The 26,435-nt window shown below is 38.5% G+C and overlaps 1 protein-coding gene and 1 non-coding gene across 5 annotated transcripts in view; one reads left to right on the forward strand and one right to left on the reverse strand.

Annotated features, from left to right (window-relative positions):
• Positions 1–26,435, forward strand: part of ARNT (aryl hydrocarbon receptor nuclear translocator) — a 67,106-nt gene that overhangs the window by 647 nt on the left and 40,024 nt on the right. For all 4 annotated transcript variants that reach the window (XM_024762834.1, XM_024762835.1, XM_024762836.1 and 1 more), the window contains exon 2: positions 24,271–24,382. In XM_024762834.1, the coding sequence (XP_024618602.1) occupies positions 24,271–24,382 (112 nt within the window). The remainder of the gene's footprint in view (positions 1–24,270; positions 24,383–26,435) is intronic.
• TRNAR-CCU (transfer RNA arginine (anticodon CCU)) lies at positions 13,995–14,067 on the reverse strand. Its single transcript has one exon. It is a non-coding gene; the product is annotated as a tRNA-Arg (tRNA).

Here is a 26,435-nt window from a genome sequence, read left to right on the forward strand (position 1 = left end):
CGCCCCTGGGGAACAGGGCAGACCCGAGGTGGAGGGAGGGACCAGGCGGGTGGGAGTTGGGGATTCCTTGCCCCGAGTTCTGTTTGAGCAGCTGTCCGTGCGGGGCTGGCCCGCCTCCACTCTTGTGGCGGCTTTCTGGTGTGCGATGTAGTCCTCTTTCAGCCTTCTGCCCACTGTGGACCTGCTTGATGCCGAATAACTGTGGGCAGTGTGGCTCGTTTTACTTTAAAGGTAGTTGGGACTCGTAGGATCACGTTGCTGTTTAGCTGAGGTGTTACTTCCAAACGTTTAGATTTTAACTTTTAAAAATCTTTGAATTCATACTCAGTTTCTTAAAAAAAAAGGTGTACCTCCTCCCTATCCGAGGGCTATCCTTTGAAACTTGCGTTTATGTATTAAGAGGTGCCTCTAGTGTCGTTAGCTGCTGAAGGCAGAGGTTTGTGTAATGTTTGAGTTACAGGATAGATCTTGCCAACAGCAAGCATCCAGGACCCAGATTTAAATCTTGTGAGGTGGGTCAAGGGAGTTCCCATTCTTTAAGAAAAGTTCAGTTCATGCTATTTCTCAATGAACATCTCTTCTAAAGTGGGAGCTTGAACGTTAAAAATCTAGTCAGTCATGTCTAAAAGATGGAATGGGGTGTAGTGCAGCAGCAGGTCTAGACAGATCAGGTCTTCAAATTCCTAGTCCCAGTCCTCTTTCCAGTACATTACAGTTATTTCTCCCTAGGAAGTATTTCATTTAAGGGATCCTAGTTTACTTTGCTGACCTTGGCTATTCCCCAGAAATCCTTATCTTTGATAGCCTTAGAAAAGAAGTGAGAGGTGGGGGTGAATAACTTGAAAATATGGTAGTGGGAAGGATTCACTGCTGTTCCCTTGTTAAAACTTAAATTGGATTTTTTTTCATGTCTCTGAAAGGCAGTAGTATTTTACAGTACTCAGCTTTTGCTATTACAATTGAATCACTGAAATTTACTGTCTTTCCTACCATGTTTCTGGGAACAGACCTATTTAAAGAAGTTAATTTGTCACATGTCAATATCATATTTTTAAATCTTTTAAATATTTTAAGAGGAAAAGGAGATAAAGTTAATGGCTAAAATTGCATTGCAGGAAGTGCTGAGTGATGGAATAAAATCGGAAAGATGCTATTACTATGGCAGACCTGACCTTGAAGTAAAATAACCTGTTAACTAGGGAGTAAATAAACAAGATTTTAAACTGATAACACATTGCAAAATACTTATATAACCCTAGTCAAGTTGTAAAGCATTTCTCTTATTAAGAGGTGGCCTGGGTAAACAAGTTTAGTGCATATGTCAGAAGTTTTTTTCCCAGCAGTGTGGGTGGGGTTGCTTTATTTTGTTTTGTTTTTTAAACAACAGTAACCAGAATGACAATCTCTTGACCACATTTTCATTAGCTGATCAATATCAACTTAAAACTGTAAGCAGAAAATAACATTCATTTGTGCAGAATCCTTGCTTATGATGAAACAGTTACTTTGTTTATTGCTCTTTGGCAGCCTGCTTCTGCAGTTTTTAGGGTTCTTTTTTTGCGGCCCTCTCACTGTTGTGGCCTTTCCCGTTGTGGAGCACAGGCTCAGCGGCCATGGCTCACGGGCCTAGCCGCTCCGCTCGGCATGTGGGACCTTACCGGACCAGGGCACGAACCCGTGTCCCCTGCATCTGCAGGCAGACTCTCAACCACTGCGCCACCAGGGAAGCCCTAGGGTTCTTTTTCGATGTTGGATAATTCTCCCATCTCTTACAAGTTACTGATCCCAAGTTCAACACATGATAATTAAATTAGAAAGTGCATTTTCTTCCTTCAATTCTCGTTTTGCCCCTTTGTATCAAAAGGAAGAGATCATAGCTGCATTGTGGAGTTTTGATAGCCTGTTCCTTTTGGGAAATGAGGACCATAAATGTAGGGACACAGGGTGGAAATGAACTGTGCTCAGAGAAAAGAAAGTAAATGGTTTTCAGGTCACAACTCTTTGTTGCATGGTCAAACCTTTAATCCTTAGAGTCATTTTAGTGACTAGGGACATCAGACTGATTTCTTCGAGTTTTTTCTACTTTGTCATTTTGCTAGTTAAGTTTCCCTATGGTTCTTGTTTGTTCTGTCCTCACATATGTCTGCAAAGAATTTTGGTAATAATTATTTAACTCTTCTAAGCTTCATTTAAGTTAATCCTTAGTGTTAATAACAATACTTGATGATCATTTTAGTTGTATTTAGAGTTTGATTTAGAGACTGTTGGTGTCCCTTCAGGGTCTTGCAGGGGACCTGGTTCCTTTGCATTTTTCTCTATGTCTTAACATGGTGCTGGATCAAAAGAAGAGTAAGATATAGTTTATACTCCACAATCTAGGAGTTATGTTGAAGTAATAGCTCTAATGTGGTGGTGGCTTTTTTCTGCGTAATTGATAATTCTTCATATTCTATTATTTTTCACTAATTCTACTTACCAGTGGCAAGATAAGTGAGTGGGTAGGTGGTCCATGAAATCTTAGGCTATATCTTTCTTGTCTACATAATACTAAAAATTTTGAGAAACATTTAAAAAATTGCACGTGTGATTTGTAATGCATCGGCTAAGGCACTGTTTGGGAACAGATTAGTTATTTCATTTATAATTCAGTATTCAAACCAGAGATGTGAATGAATTTTTAGGAGTGCAATTTTCTCCTTCCTTGATTCTGGTGTTCTCTTTCCCAGGGACCTCTTTTTGTGGTATTAGGTACCATTTATTGTGGGTAGAGAACGGGTAGAAGGCAAAGGAAGGAACACTTGTTTGGGTTTGTAAGGCTGACACTTAGGAAAACTTTTTTTTTCCACATAATTTTTACCTTCATAAATTATAGTTTTTAAAGCATCAATTAGCAGAATTCTTACCCATTACCTTTACTTAACCTTTTTCAGATACAGGAAAATAGGAATTTATGCAGTATAAAATTACGATGCCAAGATACTTTAAAAATTATATTCTATTGCAAAAACCTATTTCAAAAGTGTTTAAATATAGTTTACTAATTCAGCAATTGAAATACAATTAACATTTTTGAAAAAGAACCTTAATCCATATACTTTTTTTTTTTTCCATATACTTTTTATGCTGTTCGAATTGTGGCACCAAACTGAATCTTTTCTGTTTTTTTAGAAATTAAGAAGTAGATACTTCTGCATTCTTGGAACTCTAGTTTTCTTGTTGTTTTGAAATAGTGGTCTCTCACTTTAGTTTTTTGCATTCCAGCCCTACTCTTCTACTCAAACAATCCACTAACAGATGAGAATATGTTGTTTCATGGATGTTTTGTGGAAGTCTTTTGTGGTTGTCTGCTATGGATGACTTTCTTCTAAGGCAGTAACAGTAGGGATTTCCACAGTACCAAGTGGTGGTTGATCTTCAAAAAACTAAATTGCAACACTCAAGGAAACTAAACACTTTTTCCTTGATTTTACTTAGGTTATGACATTTGGGGCATGTTTAATTTCAAAACTAGTAAAATTTGAATCCTTAATTGTAGAAACTATCTTTGGAACCATCTTTTTTTTTCCCCCTTCAGGCTGTTTACAATATTTATTTTAAATGTTAATTCCCTGGCGGTATAGTCCTGTATAGAGGTGCAAGGGTGACATTTCTGTCAGTGCTATCCAGTGTCTCTGTGGTTGTATAGCTGATCTTATTTAGATGTAACAGTAAAGGAATACATTTAAAGCTCTTGTGATATGCAAGGCCTGAGCTCAGTGGAATCTATTTGGGCCCATCACCCACACCCAATGATAGGCCCTGCCTGTACAGCCATCTGTTTCTAAGAATGCTGCCTAATATGCCATGATGATTTCAATAAGTAGACATCAACGAATATTGGAGTTGGATTCAAGATAACTCCTATCACTTTACATGTAAGAAAACAAACCTAGAGAGAGGAACTGGCACATTTATTAAACATCTATTAAGTTCTTACTATATGCCAGGCTACACTTTCCTGTTTTGTTGGCTATTCTGTATGTTAGAAACCATCTCTTAGTTTCCAAATAAATTCTCTAAATTTGCATCTTTTCATCATTTCTTCGTTTTGTATTTGTCCCTTCACATTTTCTCTAGTTGAGTAGACAAACTAAGTTTATGACTTCAACAACTTAATTAGAATTTTTTTTTTTAATTAGAATTTAAGTTCCATGAGAGTAGGACCTTTACCTCCCTTGTTCACCACAGCACCCTGCTGCTCCCAGGGGTGCCTAGTATGTAGGACTACAGTTCAGTAAATGTTTGTTGTATAAATGAATGTTGTAAAACCTGGCATTGGAGGTTCATATCTTTATGCACTGTTAATATGAAAATACCTTTGAAAGGATAACACTAATTAAACCATTAACATCATGAATTAATTTATAATAGCTAACAATAATTATATGCCAGATATTGTTCTAAATATATTACCTCACTTAATATTCATATATTTATCTCATTTAATCTTTTTCTTTAAAAAAAGTTATTTATTTTTTTAATTTTAGCTGCGTCTGGTCTTAGTTGTGGCGCACAGACTCCAGAGCACACGGGCTCAATAGTTGTGGCATGTGGACTCTCTAGTTGTGGCGCAGAGGCTCAGTAGTTGTGGTGCACGGACTTAGTTGCCCTGTGGCATGTGGGATCTTAGTTGCCTGACCAGGGGTCGAACCTGGGTCCCCTGCATTGGAAGGCGGATTCTTAATCGTTGGACCACCAGGGAAGTCTCCTCATTTAATCTTTACAAGACTCCTATGAGGTATATATTAATATTCTTGTTTTCAGATGAGGAAACTAAGGCACAGAGTGAATAATTAGTTTGTCTGAAGTCACATAGCTAGTAGGGGGTAGAGAGAGTTTTTTTTGGGGGGTGGGTAGAGACATTTTGATTGCTGGCAGTCCGTCTACACAAATTTTCTTTTATAGGAGTTTTTTTTCTTTTTTTAAATTAAAATATAGTTGATGTACAATATTATATGTTTCAGGTGTACAACATAGTGACTCACAATTTTAAAGGTTATATTCCATTTATAGTTATTATTAAATATTGGCTGTATGCCCTTTGTTGTACTATAGATCCTTGTAGCTTATTTATTTTATATATAGTAGTTTGTAGCTCTTAATCCCCTACCCTTATCTTGTCTCTCCCCTCTTCCTTCTCCCTACTAGTAACCACTAATTTGTTTTCTATATCTGTGAGTCTGTTTCTTGTTTGTTACATTCAGGAGTATGTATTATTTTTTAGATTCCACATATAAGTGATATCATACATTGTTGTCTTTCTCTGTTTGACTTATTTCACTTAATACCCTCCAAGTCCATCCATGTTTTTGCAAATGGCAAAATTTCATTCTTTTTTATGGCTGAGTAGTATTCCGTTGTATATATGTACTACATCTTCTTTACCCATTTGTCTGTTGATGGACACTTAGGTTGCTTCCATATCTTGGCAATTGTAAATAATGCTGCTATGAACATTGGAGTACAAGTATCTTTTGAATTAGTGTTTTGTTTTGGGTTTTTTTTGGATAAATTCCCCCGAGTGGGATTGCTGGGTCATATGGTACTTTAATTTTTAGTCTTTTTTGGGAAACCTCCATACTGTTTTGCACAGTGGCTACGCCATTTTACATTTCCACTAACAGTGTCTGAGGGTTCCTATTTTTCCACATCCTCACCAACATTTATTATTTGTGGTCTTTAGACCGTATTCTTTTTTTTTTTTGCGATACGCAGGCCTGTCACTGTTGTGGCCTTTCCCGTTGCAGAGTGCAGGCTCAGCAGCCATGGCTCACGGGCCCAGCCGCTCCACGGCATGTGGGATCCTCCCGGACCGGGGCTCAAGCCCGTGTCCCCTGCATCGGCAGGCGGACTCTCAACCACTGCGCCACCAGGGAAGCCCTAGACAGTATTCTTAATTACTAAGTTATAAGACTTTCTCCATTGTGACTTAAAGTCACTTCCTACAGAAATGTGGCACAATGGATACTTTTTGAGGAGGAGGAGGGTGGGGTATTGTCTTTTTTAGTAGATGAAGAAGGTGAAATACCACGTCCGACAGCCAGGATGGCACAGTTGCTTGGATGGAGAAGTGAGTGCAAGGTGCTGAAAAAGTTGCTGGAAGAGTGTTGCAGTTCCTAAAATCTTTTCTGTAACTTCTTGTATTCTTTCTTCATAGTTGTTTTTCACCTCTTTAAATAACTTTTACTGGAATCCTTAACTCTTACTGGAATCCTTCTCCTAGTTCTTCATACCCCATAATTGTCCCTTTTTGATGAACTTCTTGAATTTGGCTTCAGAGACACTGCATTTCTTGTTCTTTCTCACTGACTCTTCCTTCTTTGTTCCTTAGGCCTGCTCATTTTCTTTTTCTTGTTCATTATGCTTCTCCTTTTCTAGTCTCACTCCTGGGACTGGAACTCTTAATTGATTAATTAATTAGTAAGCCAGTCAACTTCCTTCATTTCTATTTGCCCACCTACCTGCCTCAATTAAACATTTATTTGGTAACTACTGTATCTCCTTCCCTCATTTATCTTTTATATATTGAAGACTCTCTAAAATTTTTATTTCTGTCTTCTCATATAAGCTTCTTTTCCTGTATTTTCATCTATTTAAAAAAAACTTTATTTGAATAACTGTAACGTTATTTACATATGTATATAGTCACCAGTATTTCCTTCAGATCTGCGGACCTTCCTAACTTTTCTGTATCTTTTGTGACTATTGCAGTTTTTCCAGTTCCCCAGGTTAAGCAATTAGATGTGTTTGGATTCTTTTATGTATTTATCTGATTTGTTATCACATCTTCGTTTTTTTTGCATTTAAAAAAAGCATTTTTAAACATATAAGGATATTAAAACATATAAAACATTTTAACCATATAAAATATATACCCAAAATAGATGTATTTATTAATTTTTTAAAATTGGATTATAGTTGCTTTACAATGTTGTGTTAGTTTCTGCTGTACAGCAAAGTGTATCAGTTATACATATATGTATATCTACTCTTTTTTAGATTCTTTTCCCATATAAGTCATTACAGAGTATTGAGTATAGTTCCCTGTGCTATATAAGTAGGTTCTTAATTAGTTATCTGTTTTATATATAGTAGTGTGTATATGTCAATCCAAATCTCCCAAATTATCCCTCTCCCCCTTTCCCCCTTGGCAACCATAAGTTTGTTTTCTACATCTGTGATTCTTAAAATAGATTTATTTAAACATATATATGTTAAAAATTATTTTAATAAAAATTACCCATGCATATATTTAATGACTTAGTGTTACATGATTTGTTATAAAAACAGCAGTCCTCTACCCCTTCTCTCAGCTTCTTCTCCCCAATGACATCCATTTTTATTTCTTTTAACCAGACTTTTAACTTTTGATTAAATAAAATGTCCCAGAAGTAAAAGGCAAGAGTTTTCAAATTGAAGGAGCCAGAACAATGAATGAAAAACTCACCCACTCAAGGCACATTATTATGAAATTTCAGCATCAGATACAAAGAGTATCCTATAAGCTCCAGAGAGAAGAAAATTGGTCAGTTAAAAATAAGAAGGGGGCTTCCCTGGTGGCGCAGTGGTTGAGAGTCCGCCTGCCGATGCAGGGGACACGGGTTCGTGCCCCGGTCCGGGAAGATCCCACATGCCGCAGAGCTGCTGGGCCCGTGAGCCATGGCCGCTGAGCCTGCGCGTCCGGAGCCTGTGCTCCGCAGCGGGAGAGGCCACAACAGTGAGAGGCCCGCGTACCGCAAAAAAAATAAATAAATAAGGAATCAGATTAGTTTTGCTTCTCAGTAGTCACACTGGAAGATAGATGACAATGGAGCAATGCCTTCAAAAATCTGAGGGAAAGTAATCTCCAACTTAGAATTCCATACCTAGGCAAACTATCAGTTGGTGAAGTGGAAGAAAGATATTTTCACATACCCAAGGTCTCCCTTATACTCTTTCTCAGGAACTTACTAGGGGATGAGATTTACCAATAGGCGAGAGTAAACCAAGAAAGAGGAAACATGGAATACGGGAAAGAAGCAGTAGAACAGGATACGTCCATTTTGCATACATTGCTGTTAGTTTCCAGGTTTTCAGTATTGTAACCTCACTTTCAAATTTGTCTGGTGTTCCCCAGTCCAGAGGACCTCTGGTTTACGCTCTTCAGAGAATAAATCAGTTTTTTGACTGGGTGGTGGAGGGGCATTTTCCCTGCTGGAAGGGACAGGGAGAGGATCTGGGAATCCACCTGCTGCTTAAAAACAGATATCAAACTAATCCTTTTTATTTTAGCTTTCATTTGCCCTGCCTTCTACACCCCCACCTCATTTTTGATTAGTCTACTTTCCCTGCTTCTATTCAAATCTGTCAAATTAATCTTTTAATTTACATTTTCTTCTTGTCACTCTGACTTAATATATTTTGTCTTTCAGTTGCTTATTGAATCAGATTTAAGATTTCATCTTGGCATTCAAGGCCTTCTTACAGTTGGCTAGCATTTGACATCTTATATTTTCTCCTGAATACAGACTCTATGCTCTTTATAGGCCTGTTTCCCTACACCTCCTCACAGCTATGTTCATACCTCCCTTTATGATTTGCTCATGTTCTTTTGTCTATGTGGAATGTCTTTTTCCTCTTCTTTAGTTTTTCTGAGGTCCAGCTTGACCAACTTTTCTGAAACTTCCTGGCTGGCTGGCTGGCTGGTAGCTTTATTTCCTTTAGTTTTTCCTTCCTGTTGAGTACCTTCTCTGTGCTAGGGAGTGTGTCAGACCTTAATTTAAACCATCTCAATCATCTTTTTTTCTCTAAATTTCTCTATCCTTTAGATCCCATAAAAACCTATTATTGAAAGTATGGCATTTATTTTTTATGGGAAAATTTTGTTATTTCTTAGGAAAGTTACATATATTAGCTATTTAAAATTTAACTGGAAAAAGTTAATAGTAATAACATATAAAGTAAACTCAGTTTTACTAATGATAGAGAAATCCACATCAAACCAACAATGATAATCATTTTGTACCTGGAAAATTCGTAAAAATTTGAAGATTGCTAAGGTCCAGTGCTGTTGGAGGTATGGATAATTTGATACCTTTGGTGAGGTTCTTAATTGGTATGACCTTCTTGGAGGGTAATGGGCAGTTTTAAATATGCTCCTTTAGATCCAGCGAGTCATTTTTAGAAATTTTTTAGTTGTAGGTAATACTGGCATCTTTGCTTAAAGATATACAAGGATATTCATTGAAACATTATTTATGATAATGATAGTTTGAATGTCATAAATGTGTACGTTTGTACTATGAAATACTGTATAACTTAAAAAGAATGAGCTAACAGTATTTATTGACATGATATACCTTCCAAGATACATTGTTCATTGGAAAAAAATAAAAGTTTCAGAATAAATATAATATGGTCCCTCTCCTTTGTTATATAAAAATTGCTAAAACCCTGTAATATATGGTGTATAGAAAAAGGTCTGGAAGGATTCATATCAAAATGTTAACAGCAGTTTCCCATGGGGGAAGCTGGGGTATATGTGTGGAGGATTTTACTTTTGACTGCTTCTGTATTGAGTATTTTTAGAGACGTCTACATCTGAGTTTCTGTATATCCATATTTTAATATATTACTTTTGTAATGTAAAAATTAGTAATGGCAAAACCAGTTAACAAATTGGTGTTCGATATATTTTTACAAAGCTACTATTTAAGGCGTACTTTACAATGTGTCAGGCACTATTCACATGCAGTATCTAATTTAATCTTCCCCAAAGGTAGGTACTGTTATTAGCTACATTTTACAGGTAAACCCTGAGAGATTAAATAATTTGCCCAAGGTCATACGTAGTAAGTGGTAACCCTAGGATTGGAATCTAGATTTATCTCACTTTAGAGTTTGAGCTGTGTTCTCTCAGATATTCAACGCATGCCACACACATAGACACATGCACATAAATTTTCTTTTTAAAAAATTGGGATCACGCATTTTCTGATTGTAAAAGTAATATATGTTTAATGTAAAAGAGAAAACGAAATGGATATGTAGAAAATCAAATATAGGAGTCTCTAAATGCCGTCCCATAGATAACGACTGTTAATAGTTTATTGTGTAACATTTGCTCACTCCATTCTAGCCATGATGTCATCCACACCATTTCTAGAACTGAGGCATGCTCTCACCTCTGGGTCTTTGCACTCTGCCTGGAATGCCTTTTTCCCAGATACCTGCATGGTTTGTTCCTTTACCTCCTTCTGACCTTTCCTTAAATGTTAACCTTTTCAGCGAGGTCTTCCCTCAGCATCTAAAATTGCTGGAACCTTTATGTATTTCTGAGTTGACTCCCCTAGTTTATTTTTCTCCACATTTATCACTATATAACATATCGTTAGGTCAAACCAAATGAAATGACTATCCATTTTTTACCTATAAAATGTCAGTTTCGGGCTTCCCTGGTGGCGCAGTGGTTGAGAGTCCGCCTGCTGATGCAGGGGACATGGGTTCGTGCCCCGGTCCGGGAGGATCCCACATGCTGCGGAGCGGCTGGGCCCATGAGCCATGGCCGCTGAGCCTGCATGTCCGGAGCCTGTGCTCCGCAACGGGAGAGGCCACAGCAGTGAGAGGCCCGCGTACCGCAATAAATAAATAAATAAATAAATAAATAAATGAAATGCCAGTTTCATATTATCAACCCATTTTATATTTTAATCATTTCTCAATTTATCTTTCTCTTCTACTAACATGTAAAAAAAAGTTAGGATTTTTGTCTCTTTTATTTATTGTTCTATCTCTAGGGCCTGCAACAATGCCTGGCATATAATAGGCATGCACTAAATAGAAATGAATTCTTCCAGGCTTTTGTTATGCATATAAACTTTATAAAGGATTATATTATATATAATTTTCTGTAGCTTATTTTCCATAGTATATGGTGAATAACTTTCCATTTCAATGATATAGATCCACCTCAAAAATTTTTTTATATATTGAAAGTTTTTTATTGTGGCAAAATACACATAAAATTTGTCTTTTTAACTTTTTAAAAATTTATTAACAATTTAAAAACAATTTTTATTTTATTTATTTCTTTTTGGCTGTGTTGGGTCTTCGTGCTGCACACAGGCTTTCTCTAGTTGCGGCAAGTGGGGGCCACTCTTTGTTGTGGTGTGCGGGCCATCCATCACGGTGGCCTCTCCTGTTGTGGAGCCCGGGCTCTAGGCACGCGGGCTCAGTAGTTGTGGCTCACGGGCTCTCGAGCGCAAGCTCAGTAGTTGTGGCGCACGGGCTTAGTTGCTCTGCGGCATGTGGGATCCTTCTGGACCAGGGAATAAACCTGTGTCTACTGCATTGTCAGGCAGACTCCTATCCACTGCGCCACCAGGGAAGCCCCTAAAATTTATTTTTAATTGAAGTATAGCTGAATTACAATGTTGTGTTAATTACTGATGTACAGCAAAATGACTCAGTTATACCATTATATGTACATTATTTTTCATATTCTTTTTAACTATTTTTAAGTGTACAGGTCAGTGGCATTAGTATAGTCCCATTGTTATGCAGCCGTCACCACCATCCACTTCCAGAACTTTTTCATCTTGCAAAATTAAAACTCTGTACTTATTAAACAATTACTTCCTGTTCCCCAGTCCCTCTGGCCCACGCCGCCATTCTGCACTCTATGAATCTGACTATTCTAGGTACCTTATATAAGTGGAATCCTGTAGTATTTGTCTTTTTGTGACTGGATTATTTCACTTAGCATAATATTTTCAAGGTTCATCCATGTTGTAGCATGTTGCAGAATTTCCTTCTTTTTAAAGGCTGAATAGTATTCCATTGGATGTATATGCTATGTATTTAAAGATCCATTCATCTTGATCAACACTGGGTTGCTTCTTCCTCTTGGCTATTGTGACTAATGCTGCTTTGAACCTGGGTGTTGTACAAGTGTCTCTTCAAGACCCTACTTTCAAATTTCTGTTCTTTTTAGTATATGCCCAGAAGTGGAATTGCTGGATTATATATTCATTGTAGTTTTAGTTTTTTGAGGACTTTCCATACTATTCTCAATAGTGGCTGCCACTTTTACATTCCTACCAAAAGTGTACAAGAGTTTCAATTCCCTCACATCCTTGTTAACACATATTATTATTTTTTTTATTTTTCATGGTGTCCATCCTAATGGGTGTGAGGTGATATCTCAGTGTAGTTTTGATTTGCATTTCTCTAATGATTAGTGATGTTAGGCACCTTTTCATGTGCTTATTGGCCATTTGTATATTTTCTTTGGAGAAACATATGTTCAAGTCCTTTGTCCATTTTTTAATTAGGTTGTCTTTTTTTGTTGTTGTTGAGTCATAGGAGTTCTTTATGTATTCTGGATTTTAATCTCATCACACATATGGATCACAACTGTTTTCTCCCATTCTGTGGGTTGCCTTTTTACTCTGTTGATACAGTGTTCTTTGATGCACAAAATTTCTAATTTTGATGAAGTCCAATTTATCTATTTTTTACTTTTGTTGCTTGTGCTTTTGATATATCCAAGAAATTGCCACATCCAGTGTCATGAAGCTTTTTCCCTGTTTTCTTCTATGAGTTGCATACTTTTCACTCTTACATTTAGATCTTTGATCCACTTTGAGTTAATTTTTGTATATGAGGTAATGTAAGGAAGGATACAACTTCATTTTTTTTAACATGCAGGTATCCAGTTTTCCCAGCACCATTTGTTGAAAAGATTATCCTTTCCCCATTGAACGGTTGTGACACTCTTGTTGAAAATCGTTTGACCGTATATGTGAGGTTTTATTTCTGGGCTCTGTATTCTATTTTGTTGGTCTATGTGTCTGTCTTTATGCCAGTGTCACACTATTTTGATTACTGTAGCTTTGTGATGCATCAACATTTTAATGGTGAGTATTTGAGTACTCTCTTTATCCAGTATTAAAGGCAGTTATAATGCTTGGGCATGTAACAAAAGACATGCATAAAAGAGTTTTTGTATTTTGAGTTTAGATGCAGTTTATTATAAATATAATTTGGAGGTAGGTTTTAGGAATAATAAGTAAAATATGAAAAAACACACCCAGGACTTCCCTGGTGGCACAGTGGTTGGGAGTCTGCCTGCCGGTGCAGGGTACATGGGTTCGATCCCTGGCCCGGGAGGATCCCACATGCTGCAGAGCAGCTGGGCCTGTGTGCCACAACTGCTGAGCCTGCGCTCTAGAGCCTGAGAGCCACAACTACTGAGCCCTTGCCCCTAGAGCCGGTGCTCTGCTGCGGGAGAGGCCACAGCAATGAGAGGCCCGTGCACCACAGGGAAGAGTGGTCCCCGCTGCCCACAACTGGAGAGGGCCCGCGTGTAGCAGCAAAGACACAACGCAGCCAAAAATAAAAATGAGTAAATAGGCCTTCCTTGGTGGTGCAGTGGTTGAGAGTCTGCCTGCTGGTGCAGGGGACACGGGTTCGTGCCCCGGTCCGGGAAGATCCCACATGCCGCGGAGCGGCTGGGCCCGTGAGCCATGGCTGCTGAGCCTGCGCGTCCAGAGCCTGTGCTCCGCAACGGGAGAGGCCACAACAGTGAGAGGCCCGCGTGCCGCAAAAAAAAAAAAAAAAAAGAGTAAATAAATAGGTTTATGAAAAAAAGAAAACACATCCAAAGTGGTTCATATATTATACAAGGTAGAAATATGATGAATTATTGTTACCAACATTTCTTTTTGAACATTTCATTATCTGTTCAACTTTTAATGCTTCCTTTATCATTTCTGTTTTCCTCATTCATGTTTTCAATGACTTAGTTTTATATTATTTCTTCTATTTCAGGAAAGGAAGTCACATTTAGTTAAAAATTATTTATTTATTTATTTGGGTGTGCTGGGTCTTAGTTGCAGCACGCGGGATCTTCATTGCCGCGTGCAGGATCTTTTTTACAGCATGCGGGATCTTTAGGTGCAGGATGCGGGATGTAGTTCCCTGACCAGGGATCGGACCTGGGCTCCCTGCATTAGGAGTGCAGAGTCTTAACCACTCGACCATGAGGGAAGTCCCGAGAAGTACCTTTTCTATAAATTTGGGAGACTGTGTTGAATGACTAAAATATTTACTATTTTTCTGTAATTTCTGTCAAGTTATGATTTTAATAGAAGGTGCTTTTGTTCAGTGCACTAAGAATACTCCTTAACTGTGCTACACTTAACATCCCACTAAGTTCCTCTTCCATTTAAAAGGAGCTAACCTTAGTAAGTTAAATCCAGAGTATGTTAAAAGAATCATACATCATTATTATATTAGGTCCTCAGGCCTGTAGTGACAAATTACCACAAACTAGAGGGCTTAAAACAACAGAAATTTATTCTTTTGCAGCTCTGGAGACTCAGCGTCCGAAATGAAGATATTGGCTGGTTAGGTTCCCTCTTTTCTAGCTTGTAGACACATCACTGCAGTCTCTGTATCCAAATGTCTGTCTCATTAAGTTTATAAAAACAGCAGTCATTGGATTTAGAGCCCATCCTAATTCAATATGATCTCCGTCTTCACTAATTATATCTTCAGAGACCCTATTTCCAAGTAAGGTCACATTCTGCGTCTCTGTGGACATGCATTTTTACACTCTTCAGCCCACTACAGTTTATTGAGCAAGATTTATTCCAGGAACTCAAGGATTGGTCACCCTGAGAAAACCTATATACTTGGGTCGTTAACAAACTAAAGGGGGAAAAATGCTTGTATCAATAAATGCTTTATAAAAACATTTGTTTCTGATTTTTAAAAATCCATTCCTGATTTAAAGAAAGAAAGACTATTAAATCAGAATATGGGAATTCCTGGGCGGTCCAGTGGTTAAGACTTGGTGCTTTGCTGTCACTGCCGTGGGCCTGGGTTCAATCCCTGGTCAGGGAACTGAGATCCCACGAGCTGCATGGCATGGCCAAAAAAAAAAAGTGAGTTAGTAAAGAGATTCTTAACCTTTTGTATCACATGGACCCCCTATGACTGGTGACATCTGTTGAACGCTTCTTCAACCTCATTGGGTCATTGTGGGAATAAATGAGAGGCACACAAGTTGCCCAGCACAGTGCCTGGCACACAGTGAAGACATAGAAAAAAGTTAGTCATTATTATCACTAATTATCCATGCACTCACTGTAAAGCCAAGGAGTAACACTTTTGCTTCAAGGCTTCAAAAGTTCTTATCACACTTTTTGTGTTGCATCCACTCCTAAATAAAAACCTCCTCTGGTCTGGGCCAAGTTGGAGACCCTGGTGAGGGGCAGAAAGACTTGCACATGGGAGGAAACTCTGGTGAGCTGGTGGGGCAGGTCCCTAGGCCCCCAGATCACCCTGGCGTGCAGCTTGCTCTCCCTGTTGAACCCATAGAATGTTGTTCAGAGTGTAAATAACACTACATAGTATTTTGAAAAATCAATTCTATTAAAAATATAGCTATCAGAATATAAAAAATTACAAATTTGTAATACAAAAATTAATGTTTCTTCTTTATTAACACAATAAATAAGATGTAGTGACAAGTCTAATAATTGCCATATTCTCAAAGTAGTATTGAATGTAACAGTAATTCTAGATATCTGGAATAACTGTCATGTGATACCTGATTTTATTGATGACAAAATCACAGATACTGCTAAAACTACTGTGTTATACTGTACTTTCATGATTGAAGGAAATGCTAAATTTCAGCTAGAGATTAATGAAAGTAAAGAAAGAAAATTGTTCTTCATCCAAGTTTACCAGTGGATTTTATCTATTGACACACAGATTAAGAACCCTTGCAATAATGCAGTAAGAGAAGGAAACTAAATACTAGTGTAGGGCTTCCCTGGTGGTGCAGTGGTTGAGAGTCCGCTTGATGATGCAGGGGACATGGGTTCGTGCCCCGTTCCGGGAAGATCCCACATGCCGTGGAGCGGCTGGGCCCGTGAGCCATGGCCGCTGAGCCTGCGCGTCTGGAGCCTGTGCTCCGCAACGGGAGAGGCCACAACAGTGAGAGGCCCGCGTATCGCAAAACAAACAAACAAACTAGTGTAAATATTGAGTAAAGAAAGGTAAAATAATCATTCCTTGCAGATAATGTGATTGTATATTAAGAAAGTCCAATAGGGACTTCCCTGGTGGCACAGTGGTTAAGAATCCACCTGCCAGTGCAGGGGACACGGGTTCGAGCCCTGGTCTGGGAAGATCCCACATGCCGCGGAGCAACTAAGCCTGTGTAACCACACCTACTGAGCCTGGACTCTAGAGCCTGCGAGCCACAACTCCTGAGCCCATGTGCCACAACTACTGAAGCCTGCACGCCTAGAGCCGGTGCTCCGCAACAAGAGAAGCCACCACAATGAGAAGCCCACACACCGCAATGAAGAGTAGCTCCTGCTCGACACAACTAGAGAAAGCCCGTGTGCAACGAAGACCCAACGCAGCCAAAAATAAATAAATAAATTTAAAAGTCCAATAAACTAAATGCTTTTAGATAAGGTAATTTAGTACAGTTATTTGAGTACAATATAAACACACTGAAGTCAATAGCTTTCTCTTATTCTAGCAATAACCAGTTAGAAGTTGAAATGGCAAAGATTTCATTCACAATAGTATTAAGAGCTCTAAAATACCTAAAAATAATAAGAAAGATGTAAGACTTATGTGAAGAAAACTGTAAAATTTTATTAAAGGACATTAGGAAATGTCTGAATAATATTCCTGGATGATGAAGTGCAATATCGTGCTACTGGCCCCTCAAAATTATTATATAAATTTAATGTTATTGAATTAACCTCAAGCGTGTTTTTGTTGTTAGAACTTTATATATAGATTTTAAATTCAAAAGGAGGATGAAGTATATGACATTAAAAGGTTTTTAAAACCTTTAAATTAAACTTTTTCTTTTGAGATGATTTTATATTCATATTCAGTTATGAGAAATAATACAGAGATCCCCTACCCTTAGCCCAGTTTCCCCAGTGTTTGTACCTTGCAAAACTATAGTGTAATATGACCAGGATATTGACATTGGTACAGTCAAGATACAGAATATTTCTATCATCGCAAGGGTCCCTTGTGGTGCCCTTTTAAAGCAACACCCACTTTCCTCATACTTACACCCTCTCCTTAATCCCCAGCAGCTACTAACCTGTTGCCTATTTCTATAATTTTGTTATTTCAAGAATGTTCTATAAATGGAATTGTACAGTGTGTAGCCTTTTGCAGTCGGCTTTTTTCATTCACCATGATACTCTGGAGATTCATCCAGGTGGTTGTGTGTATCAGTAGTTCACTTCTTTTTGTTGATGAGTAGGGGTATATATATCAGTTTAACCATTTACTTTTGGAAGGACATCTGGAGTTTTTCTCCAGTTTTTGGCTATTAAAAATAAAAGTGCTCTAAATATTTATGTACAGGTTTTTGTATAAATGTAAGTCTTCATTTTTCTGGGATATATACCCACAAGTGCAGGGCTGGATTGTATGTTAATTGCATGTTTAGTTTTTAAAGAAACTCCCATACTGTTTCCTGAAGTGACTGCACTATATTATATTCTCACCAGCAATGTGTAAGTGATCTTTTTCTCTATCCTTCCTAGCATTTGGTATTTATTATTATTATTTTTTAGCCATTATGATAGGTATGTAGTGCATCTTATTGTGGCTTTAATTTGCATTTCCCTCTTGGCTAATGACGTTGAACATCTTTTCAAATGCTTATTTACCATTTGTGTATCTTCTTTGGAAAAATGTCTGTTCAAGACTGTTTGCTTTTTTACCGGAGTTTTGAGAGTTCTTTTTATATTCTAGATAGAAGTCCTTTATCCTTTGTTGCAATTTTTTTCCCACTCTGTAACTTGTCTTTTGATCCTCTCACAGTCTTTCACAGAGCAAAAGTTTTTCATTTCAGTGATGTCCAATTTACCAGTTTTTCCTTTCGTGGATCATGCTTATGGTACCAAGTCTGAGAACTCTTTGACTAGCCCCTAGATCCTGCAGATTTTGTCCTTTTTTTAAAAAAATTTATTTATTTATTTTTGGCTGCGTTGGGTCTTCATTGCTGCATGTGGGCTTTCTCTAGTTCCGGCGAGCGGGGGCTACTCTTCGTTGCCATGCGCGGGCTTCTTATGCGGTGGTTTCTCGTTGCAGAGCACAGGCTCTAGGTGCACAGGCTTCAGTAGTTGTGGCACGTGGACTGAGTAGTTGTGGCTCATGGGCTCTAGAGCGCAGGCTCAGTAGTTGTGGCACACGGGCTTAATTGCTCTGCGCCATGTGGGATCTTCCCAGACCAGGGATCGAACCCGTGTTCCCTGCACTGGCAGGCGGATTCTTAACCACTGCGCCACCAGGGAAGTCCGACTCCTGTGTTTTTTTCTAAAAGTTACATAGTTTTACACTTTACATATAAGTCCATGATCCATTTTGATTAATTTTTGTATAAGGGGTCAAGGTTCATTTTTTTGCCTATGGATGTCTAGTTGCTCTAGCACCATTTGTTGAAAAGGCTATCTTTCCTCCATTGAATTGCTTTTGCACTTTTGTCAAAATCATTTGGGCACATTTGTGTGGGTCTGTTTCTGGATTCCATCGATCTAAGTGTCTGTCCGTTTGCCAGGGCCACACAGTCTTAATTGCTGTAGCTATATTAGAAGTCTTTCAGGTAGACTTTTCTCCCACTTTTTCTTTGTTTTAGCTATTATAGTTTCTTTACCTTCCTGTATAAATTTTAGAATGGTCATGTTTAATTTTTAATTTATTTTTATTTTTTTTGTGGTACACGGGCCTCTCACTGTTGTGGCCTCTCCCGTTGTGGAGCACGGGCTCTGGACGCGCAGGCTCAGTGGCCATGGCTTACGGGCCTAGCCGCTCCATGGCATGTGGGATCTTCCTGGACCGGGGCATGAACCTGTGTCCCCTGCATCGGCAGGCGGACTCTCAACCACTGCGCCACCAGGGAAGCCTCATGTTTAATTTTTTTTTCTTTGGTACGCGGGCCTCTCACTGCTGTGGCCTCTCCCGTTGCGGAGCACAGGCTCCAGACGCGCAGGCTCAGCGGCCATGGCTCATGGGCCCAGCCGCTCCGCAGCATGTGGGATCTTCCTGGACCGGGGCACGAACCCGTGTCCCCTGCATCGGCAGGCGGACTCTCAACCATTGCGCCACTAGGGAAGCCCTAATTTAAAAAAAATTTTTTTTAGTTAAAAACATTTTTTTTAATACAATTAGTTTTTTAGTTTTTTTTTTTTTTAAACCATTAGTTTTTATTTATTTTTATTTTTGGCTGCGTTGGGTCTTCATTGCTGTGTGCGGGCTTTCTCTAGTTGCAGCGAACAGGGGCTACTCTTCATTGCAGTGCACAGGCTTCTCATTGCAGTGGTTTCTCTTGTTGTGGAGCATGGGCTCTAGGCATGCGGGCTTCAGTAGTTGAGGCACATGGGCTCAGTAGTTGTGGCTTGCAGGCGTAGTTGCTCCGTGGCATGTGGGATCTTCTCAGTCCAGGGATTGAACCTGTGTCCCCTGCATTGGCAGGCGGATTCTTAACCACTGTGTCACCGGGGAAGTCCCTAGAATGGTCATGTTTATATCTTCAAAAACATCTGGGTAGAATTTTGATAGGAATTGCATTAAACCTGTTTATCAGTTTGAAGAGAATTAACATCTTTTGTTGAGTCTTCCAATCCATGAACATGGTATGTCTCTCCATTTATTTAGGTCTTTGGTTCTTTGATCAGCATTCTTTCAGCACACAAATCTTGTGCCTGTTTGATAGATTTACACTTAAATATTTTTTCTTTTTTGAAGTGGTTATGAATGGTTTTATAGTTTAAATTTTGATGCCCATGTGTTAATTGCTAGTATATAGAAACACAGTTGATTTTTGTATATTTATTTTGTATACTGCAACTTTGTTGAATTCACTTATTTGTTCTAGGAAGGTTTTTTGTTTGTTTTCGTAGATTCCTTAGGATTTTCTGCAAAGACAATCATGTAATCTGCAAATGGGGACAGTTTTATTTTTTCCTTTCTGATCTGTATGCCTTCTATTTCCTTTTCCTGCACTTTTGCACAGGCTAGAACTTCCCACACTATGTTTAAATAAGTGATGAGAGTGAACATTTTTTTCCTAGTTCCCAAATCTTAGGGAGAAAACATTGTCTTTCACCATTAAGTATAATATTAGCAGTAGTTTTTTTTCTTTCTTTTTGTAGATACTTTTATCAAGGTGAGGACGTTTCACTTTATTTTAATTTTTCTATGTTTTTATCAGAATGGGTATTGAATTTTAGCAAATACTTTTTATGCATAGGCTGATATGATCATGTTATTTTTCTTCTTAGCCAATTAATATGTTGATTGATTTTAAGTATTGAACCAGTTTACTTCCCTTGAATAAAACACATGGTCACGTTGTATAGTTCTTTAGCTATTACTAAATTCTGTTTGCTAAAATTGCTAAATTTTATTTACTAATATTTTGTTAAGGATTTTTGCATCTATTTTCATGAGGAACATTGATCTCTAGTTTTTGTTTTGTTTTTCTACTGTCTTTGCCTGGTTTTTGTATCAGGGTAATACTAGCTTCAAAACATGAATTGGTAAGTGTCCCCTTCCTCAAATAGTTTCTGGAGGAGATTGTGTAGCATTGCTGTTAGTTCTTTAAATGTTTGGTAGCATTCTCCAGTGAAATCAGCTAGACCTAGAATTTTTTTTTTTTAAGAGTGCTTAAATTATGAATTCAGTTTTCTAATAGGTATGAGGCCATTCATATCAACTATGTTGTGTTCGAACAGTTGTTTTAGTTTGTATTTTTTAAGGAATTGATCCTTTTGGTCTAAGTTGTCAAATTTATGTGTGTAAGTTTTAGTATTCCTAATTATCTCTTAGATTTCTTCAGGGTCTCTAGTGATATCCCTGGGTTTTTTTTTCCTGATTTTGGTAGTTTGTGTGTTGTGTGTCTTGCTAGAGGTTTGTCAATTTTATTGATCTATTTAAAGAATTCTTTGTTTTATTTTTAAATTGTTTTTCTGTTTTAAAATTTTATTATTTTGTGTTTTCCATTATTTCCTTCCTTTTGCTTGCTTTGGGTTTATTTATTTATTTATCCTAGGTTCTTGAGGTGGAAGTTTAGATGATTTGACTTTTCCTCTTTTCTAATATAGCATTTTAATGACTATAGCTTCTGGGGTGTCCCACAAATTTTACCATCTTGTAATTTCATTAAAATTTTTTAAAAATAAATTTATTTATTTATTTATTTTTGGCTGTGTCGGGTCTTCGTTGCTGTGCATGGGCTTTCTCTAGTTGCAGCGAGTGGGAGCTGCTCTTTGTTGTAGTGCGTGAGCTTTTCATTGCAGTGGCTTCTCGTGTTGTGGAGCACGGGCTCTAGGCACATGGGCTTCACTAGTTGTGGCACATGGGTGGGCTCAGTAGTTGTGGCTTGCGGGCTGTAGAGTGCAGGCTCAGTAGTTGTGGTGCACGGGCTTAGTTGCTCCGCGGCATGTGGGATCCTCCCGGACCAGGGCTTGAACCTGTGTCCCCTGCATTGGCAGGCGGATTCTTAACCACTGCGCCACCAGGGAAGTCCCTCATTTTAATTTTAGTTCACTGTACTTTTTATTCCCTTTGAGACTTCCTCTTTGATTATTTAGAAATGTGTTATTTAATGTCCAAGTGAATGGAGATTTTCTTGTTTTCTTTCTATTACTGATTTCTAAATAGTTTGATTCCACTGTGGTTGGAGAATCCAATCTATGATTATTTTATTTATTTATTTGTTTTTTAAATTTTTGGCTGCACTGGGTCTTCCTTGCAGCGTGCGGGCTCTTCGTTGTGGGTTTCTCTCTAGTTGCGGGCTCAGGAGCATGTGGGCTCAGTAGTTGTGACACGCAGGCTTCTCTCTAGTTGTGGCTCGCAGTTTTGGTTGCCTCGTGGCATGTGGGATCTTAGTTCCTCTACCAGGGATCGAACCCGCATCCCCTGCATTGGAAGGCGGATTCTTCACCACTGGACCACCAGGGAATTCCCGCAATTCTTTTATACTTGTTGAGGTTTGTTTAAAGGCCCAGGATATGGTCTATCTTGGTATATGTTCTGGGAACACTTGAAAAGAATCTATATCTGCTGTTGTTGGGTGTAGTGTTTTTATAAATGTTAATTGGACCCTGTTGATTGAGGTATCATTGAGAACTTCTATATCTTTGCTGATTTTCTTTTTTTCTTTTAAGTTCTCTTTAATACTTATTTATTTTATTTTGGCTGTGTTGACTCTTAATTGAGGTATGCCGGATCTTTGTTGGCGGCATACCGGATCCTCCTCTGCGGTGCGGATTCCTCGTTGTGGCGCGCGAGCTTCTCTGTAGTTGTGGCGCCTGGGTTGCAGAGCATGTGGGCTCTATAGTTGTGGCGTGTGGGCTCCAGAGCTCGTGGGCTCTGTAGTTTGCAGCACGCGGGCTCTCTAGTTGTGGCCTTGCAGCGCGCAGGCTTAGTTGCCCCGCAGCATGTGGGATCTTAGTTCCCTGACCAGGGATCAAACCCGCGTCCTCTGCATTGGAAGGTAGATTCTTAACCCCTGGACCACCAGGGAAGTCCCTGTTTAGCTATAGGTCTGCTGGTGACAAATCCTCCTTAGTTTTCCATCATCAGAGAACGTGTTGATTTCCCACTCATCTCTTAAACTTTTTTTTAATTTTTAAAAATTTTATTTATTTAATTTTGGCTGAAGCAAAAGTAGTATATGACATTTAATAAGAAAATTTTGTAAAATAAATTAATGGAGAATGGAGGACTTTCCTATTAGATAATTCAAATGTACTATAAAGCTGTAGTTATCAAACGTGTTCAGTATTGACATAGGAACTGGAAAATATATTAATACAGAATAAAAGTATAGAAAGAGATCAATTATTTGTAGATACCTAAAAGTAAAGTAAAGTAAGTAAAGTAGTAAAGTAAAAGTAAAGTAGTAAAGGAGTCATTTCCAATAAGTGAGGAAAGGATGGATTATCCCATAAATGATATTAGAATAATTATCTAACCATGTATAAGAAAATAATCAGAGTCCTGCCTTATGCCAGGTAGGCATAAGTAGTAAATTCCAGGTGGATTAAAAATCTAAATGTGAAACACAAAAGTATTGTAAGAAAATATAGAAATAATCTCGAGGGTGGGGAGCTTTCCTAAGTAAGACAGAAATCCCGGAATTATTTAAGAAAACACTGATAAATTTTACAGCATAAACTTGTGAAATGTTATATATTTAAAGGCTAAGGTAGGTGATGAAAAAATATTTGTAATACATAACAGGCATATATTATCTTTTATATATTGATATCCTTTATATACTGATAGATCTTACAAATTCATTAGAAAAAGATATTCAGTATAAAAATATTAAAGATATGAAGAGTCAACTCATTGATTTCAGATGACTAATGTAGAAAGATACAAGAATTACAACAAATACTGTACCATTTTTACCTGTCAGGTTTGGTGAAATTAAAAAGTATAATATGCAGTTCTGATGAGGGAAATAGGTACTCTCATATCCTGTTAGTGGGAGCAAAAATTGTAGCAGGCTTTCTGGAACATAATTAGCCATGACCAAATGTGCCTGTTTTTGATCAGAGAGATAGGTGTATATAATCTGAGGGAAAAAATAAATAAAATGAGCTCAACTTAAAAAAAAAAAAACATTTATTTATTTATTTGGCTGCACTGGGTCTTCGTTGCAGCACGTGGGATCTAGTTCCTCGACCAGGGATCAAACCCAGGCCCCCTGCATTGGGAACGCAGAGTCTACTCTGCCACCAGGGAAGTCCCTACTCTATATAATTTTTTTTGAGTATTGGAATTTAGGTGATTTTTTAAATTTTGGGTTTTTTTGTATTTTCCAAAAAAAATAAATCAGAGGAGCTAAGTTATGTATATTTGTTGCATTAGTGAAATATGTAAACCAATTTGTGTGTGTGTTTTAGATTAATATTATATCACTATTACCAGCTTTTAAAAGAGAAGGCTATAGAATATAGTGCTACCTCTTCCAAACTGTATGAAGTTGGGGGAATTGAAGTGTAGGGAAATCTTTTCCCAGGGTAAGAATTCAAGAAAAGCAGCCTGGACGTGAGCATTTGGGTTTTCTAGCAAACTCCTGAGATTTTATCCATAGCTTGAGCCTTTCTTCTAGCCAGTTTGATGATGATGATAAGCAAGAACAATCTTTTTAAAATCTGTATTTCTGTTTTTCTCTGACAGAAATGACGTCAGATGTACCATCACTGGGTCCAGCCATTGCCTCTGGAAACCCTGGGCCTGGGATTCAAGGTGGAGGAGCCATTGTCCAGAGGGCTATTAAGCGGCGACCAGGGTGAGTTTGAGTGTACTATGTTACAAATGTCTCTCCTTTAAACCAGCCTGATTTTGTTAGTCGCTGAACCATCTATTCCTAACCCTCTCACTTCTTCTGGCTACTTACTACACTCCTATCAGATAACTTTCTTTAATCCCTGGATTTTTCTTTGTATGGAATTGATGTCTTTATCTTAGTTTCTTACAAGGAGTTTTATTTTGTTTTTTAAAACAAAAATCTCTAAGAGGTAAAGGACTCTGGCTAAGCCCAAAGATTTCACCATTGCTGAGAAAATTTCACTGCTTTCATTAAGCTTTGTATCTGCATTCTCAAACTTTTTTTGGTAGGCCTTTTTTTTTTTCTTGGCTGCGTTGGGTCTTCGCTGCTGCACGTGGGCTTTCTCTAGTTGCAGCAGGCAGGGGCTACTCTTAGTAGCGGTGCATGGGCTTCTCATTGAGGTGGCTTCTCTTGTTGCGGAGCACGGGCTGTAGGTGCGTAGGCGTCAGTAGTTGCAGCACACGGGCTTAATAGTCACGACACAAGGGCTCTAGGGCGCGCGGGCTTCAGTAGTTGTGGTGCTCAGGCTCCGTAGTGGTGGCTTGCGGGCCCTAGAGCGCAGGCTCAGTAGTTGTGGTGCACGGGCTTAGTTGCTCCATGTCATGTGGGATCTTCCCAGACCAGGGATCGAACCTGTGTCCCCTGCAGTGTGCCACCAGGGAAGTCCCTGGTAGGCTTTTTACTTTTCTGAATTTAGAGAATGCTGAACTGTAGAATATGTCTCCTTTAAGTTATTGATATGTTGCCTTGCTTGGAACCTAGAGTCCATTCAGTTCCAAAATTATTTATTAGATGACTCGTTAGTGTAAGTCATTGTGCCGATTGCTACTAGGATACAAAGGTAAATAAGGCACAGTCTTCGTCTTTTAGTTGCTTATGTTCTGAAAGGGATAATCATTACATGCATAAATAGAATTCAAGATAGAATATGCAAGGTTTGCTAAGAAGGGAACAAATACACTGCTGTGTGTTTCAGTGTATGGGAATACCACCATTGGTTGTTAGAAATTGGGAAAGGCTTCAGAAAAGAGGTTGCTTTAGAAAGGCCTGGAAGAATGGGTAGTATTTTACCTACTTTTTAAAGTATTAAAGTATTGAATTTCTTTTTCTTTCTTTTGCTTTTAATAATTATGTAGCTAGTGTTACAACTAGTCTTTAAGTTTCCTCTTACCAGTAGTAATGAAAGAGTGATCCCTGGGTTAAGGTGTTAACATGAGTAACATATTAAGACTTGCTATGTCTCCAAGAGCTTTATACATTTTAACTCATTTACTGAGGTATCTGGTGAATAAGTAACTTACCCAAGGTTTTGAAGCTAATAAGTGGAAGATCTATGATATGAACCTTGGGAGGTTAGCTTTTATTGTCTACTCTCTTAAACACAGTGTTATGGTTATATATAATAGCAAACAATTAGAAGCAGTATTATCAAAATTAGGGGATTCATTGAGAAAGTTGTATTGAAAATGTACAGCTATTAGAAGTGACAAATATGTATTGGTACAGAAAAATGTTTACAGTATATTGAGAAAAGAGGTTACAGGGGCTTCCCTGGTGGCACAGTGGTTAAGAATCCGCATGCCAATGCAGGGGACACGGGTTCAAGCCGTGGTCCGGAAGATCCCACATACCACGGAGCAACTAAGCCCATGTGCCACAACTACTGAAGCCTGCACGCCTAGAGCCTGTGCTCTGCAACAAGAGCAGCCACCACAATGAGAAGCCCTCGCACCACAATGAAGAGTAGCCCCCGCTCACCGTGACTAGAGAAAGGCACACAGCAACAGAAGACCCAACGCAGCCAATAAATAAATAAATAAAATATATTTTAAAAAAAGAATAAAATGGGGCTTCCCTGGTGGCGCAGTGCAGGGGACACGGGTTCGTGCCCTGGTCCAGGAAGATCCCACATGCCGCAGAGTGGCTGGGCCCGTGAGCCATGGCCGGAGCCTGTGCTCCACAACGGGAGAGGCCACAACAGTGAGAGGCCCGCGTACCGGAAAAAAAAATAAAA

Source organism: Neophocaena asiaeorientalis, unplaced genomic scaffold (assembly GCF_003031525.2).
Source record: "Neophocaena asiaeorientalis asiaeorientalis breed wild unplaced genomic scaffold, Neophocaena_asiaeorientalis_V1.1 scaffold167, whole genome shotgun sequence".
Taxonomy (NCBI): domain Eukaryota; kingdom Metazoa; phylum Chordata; class Mammalia; order Artiodactyla; family Phocoenidae; genus Neophocaena; species Neophocaena asiaeorientalis.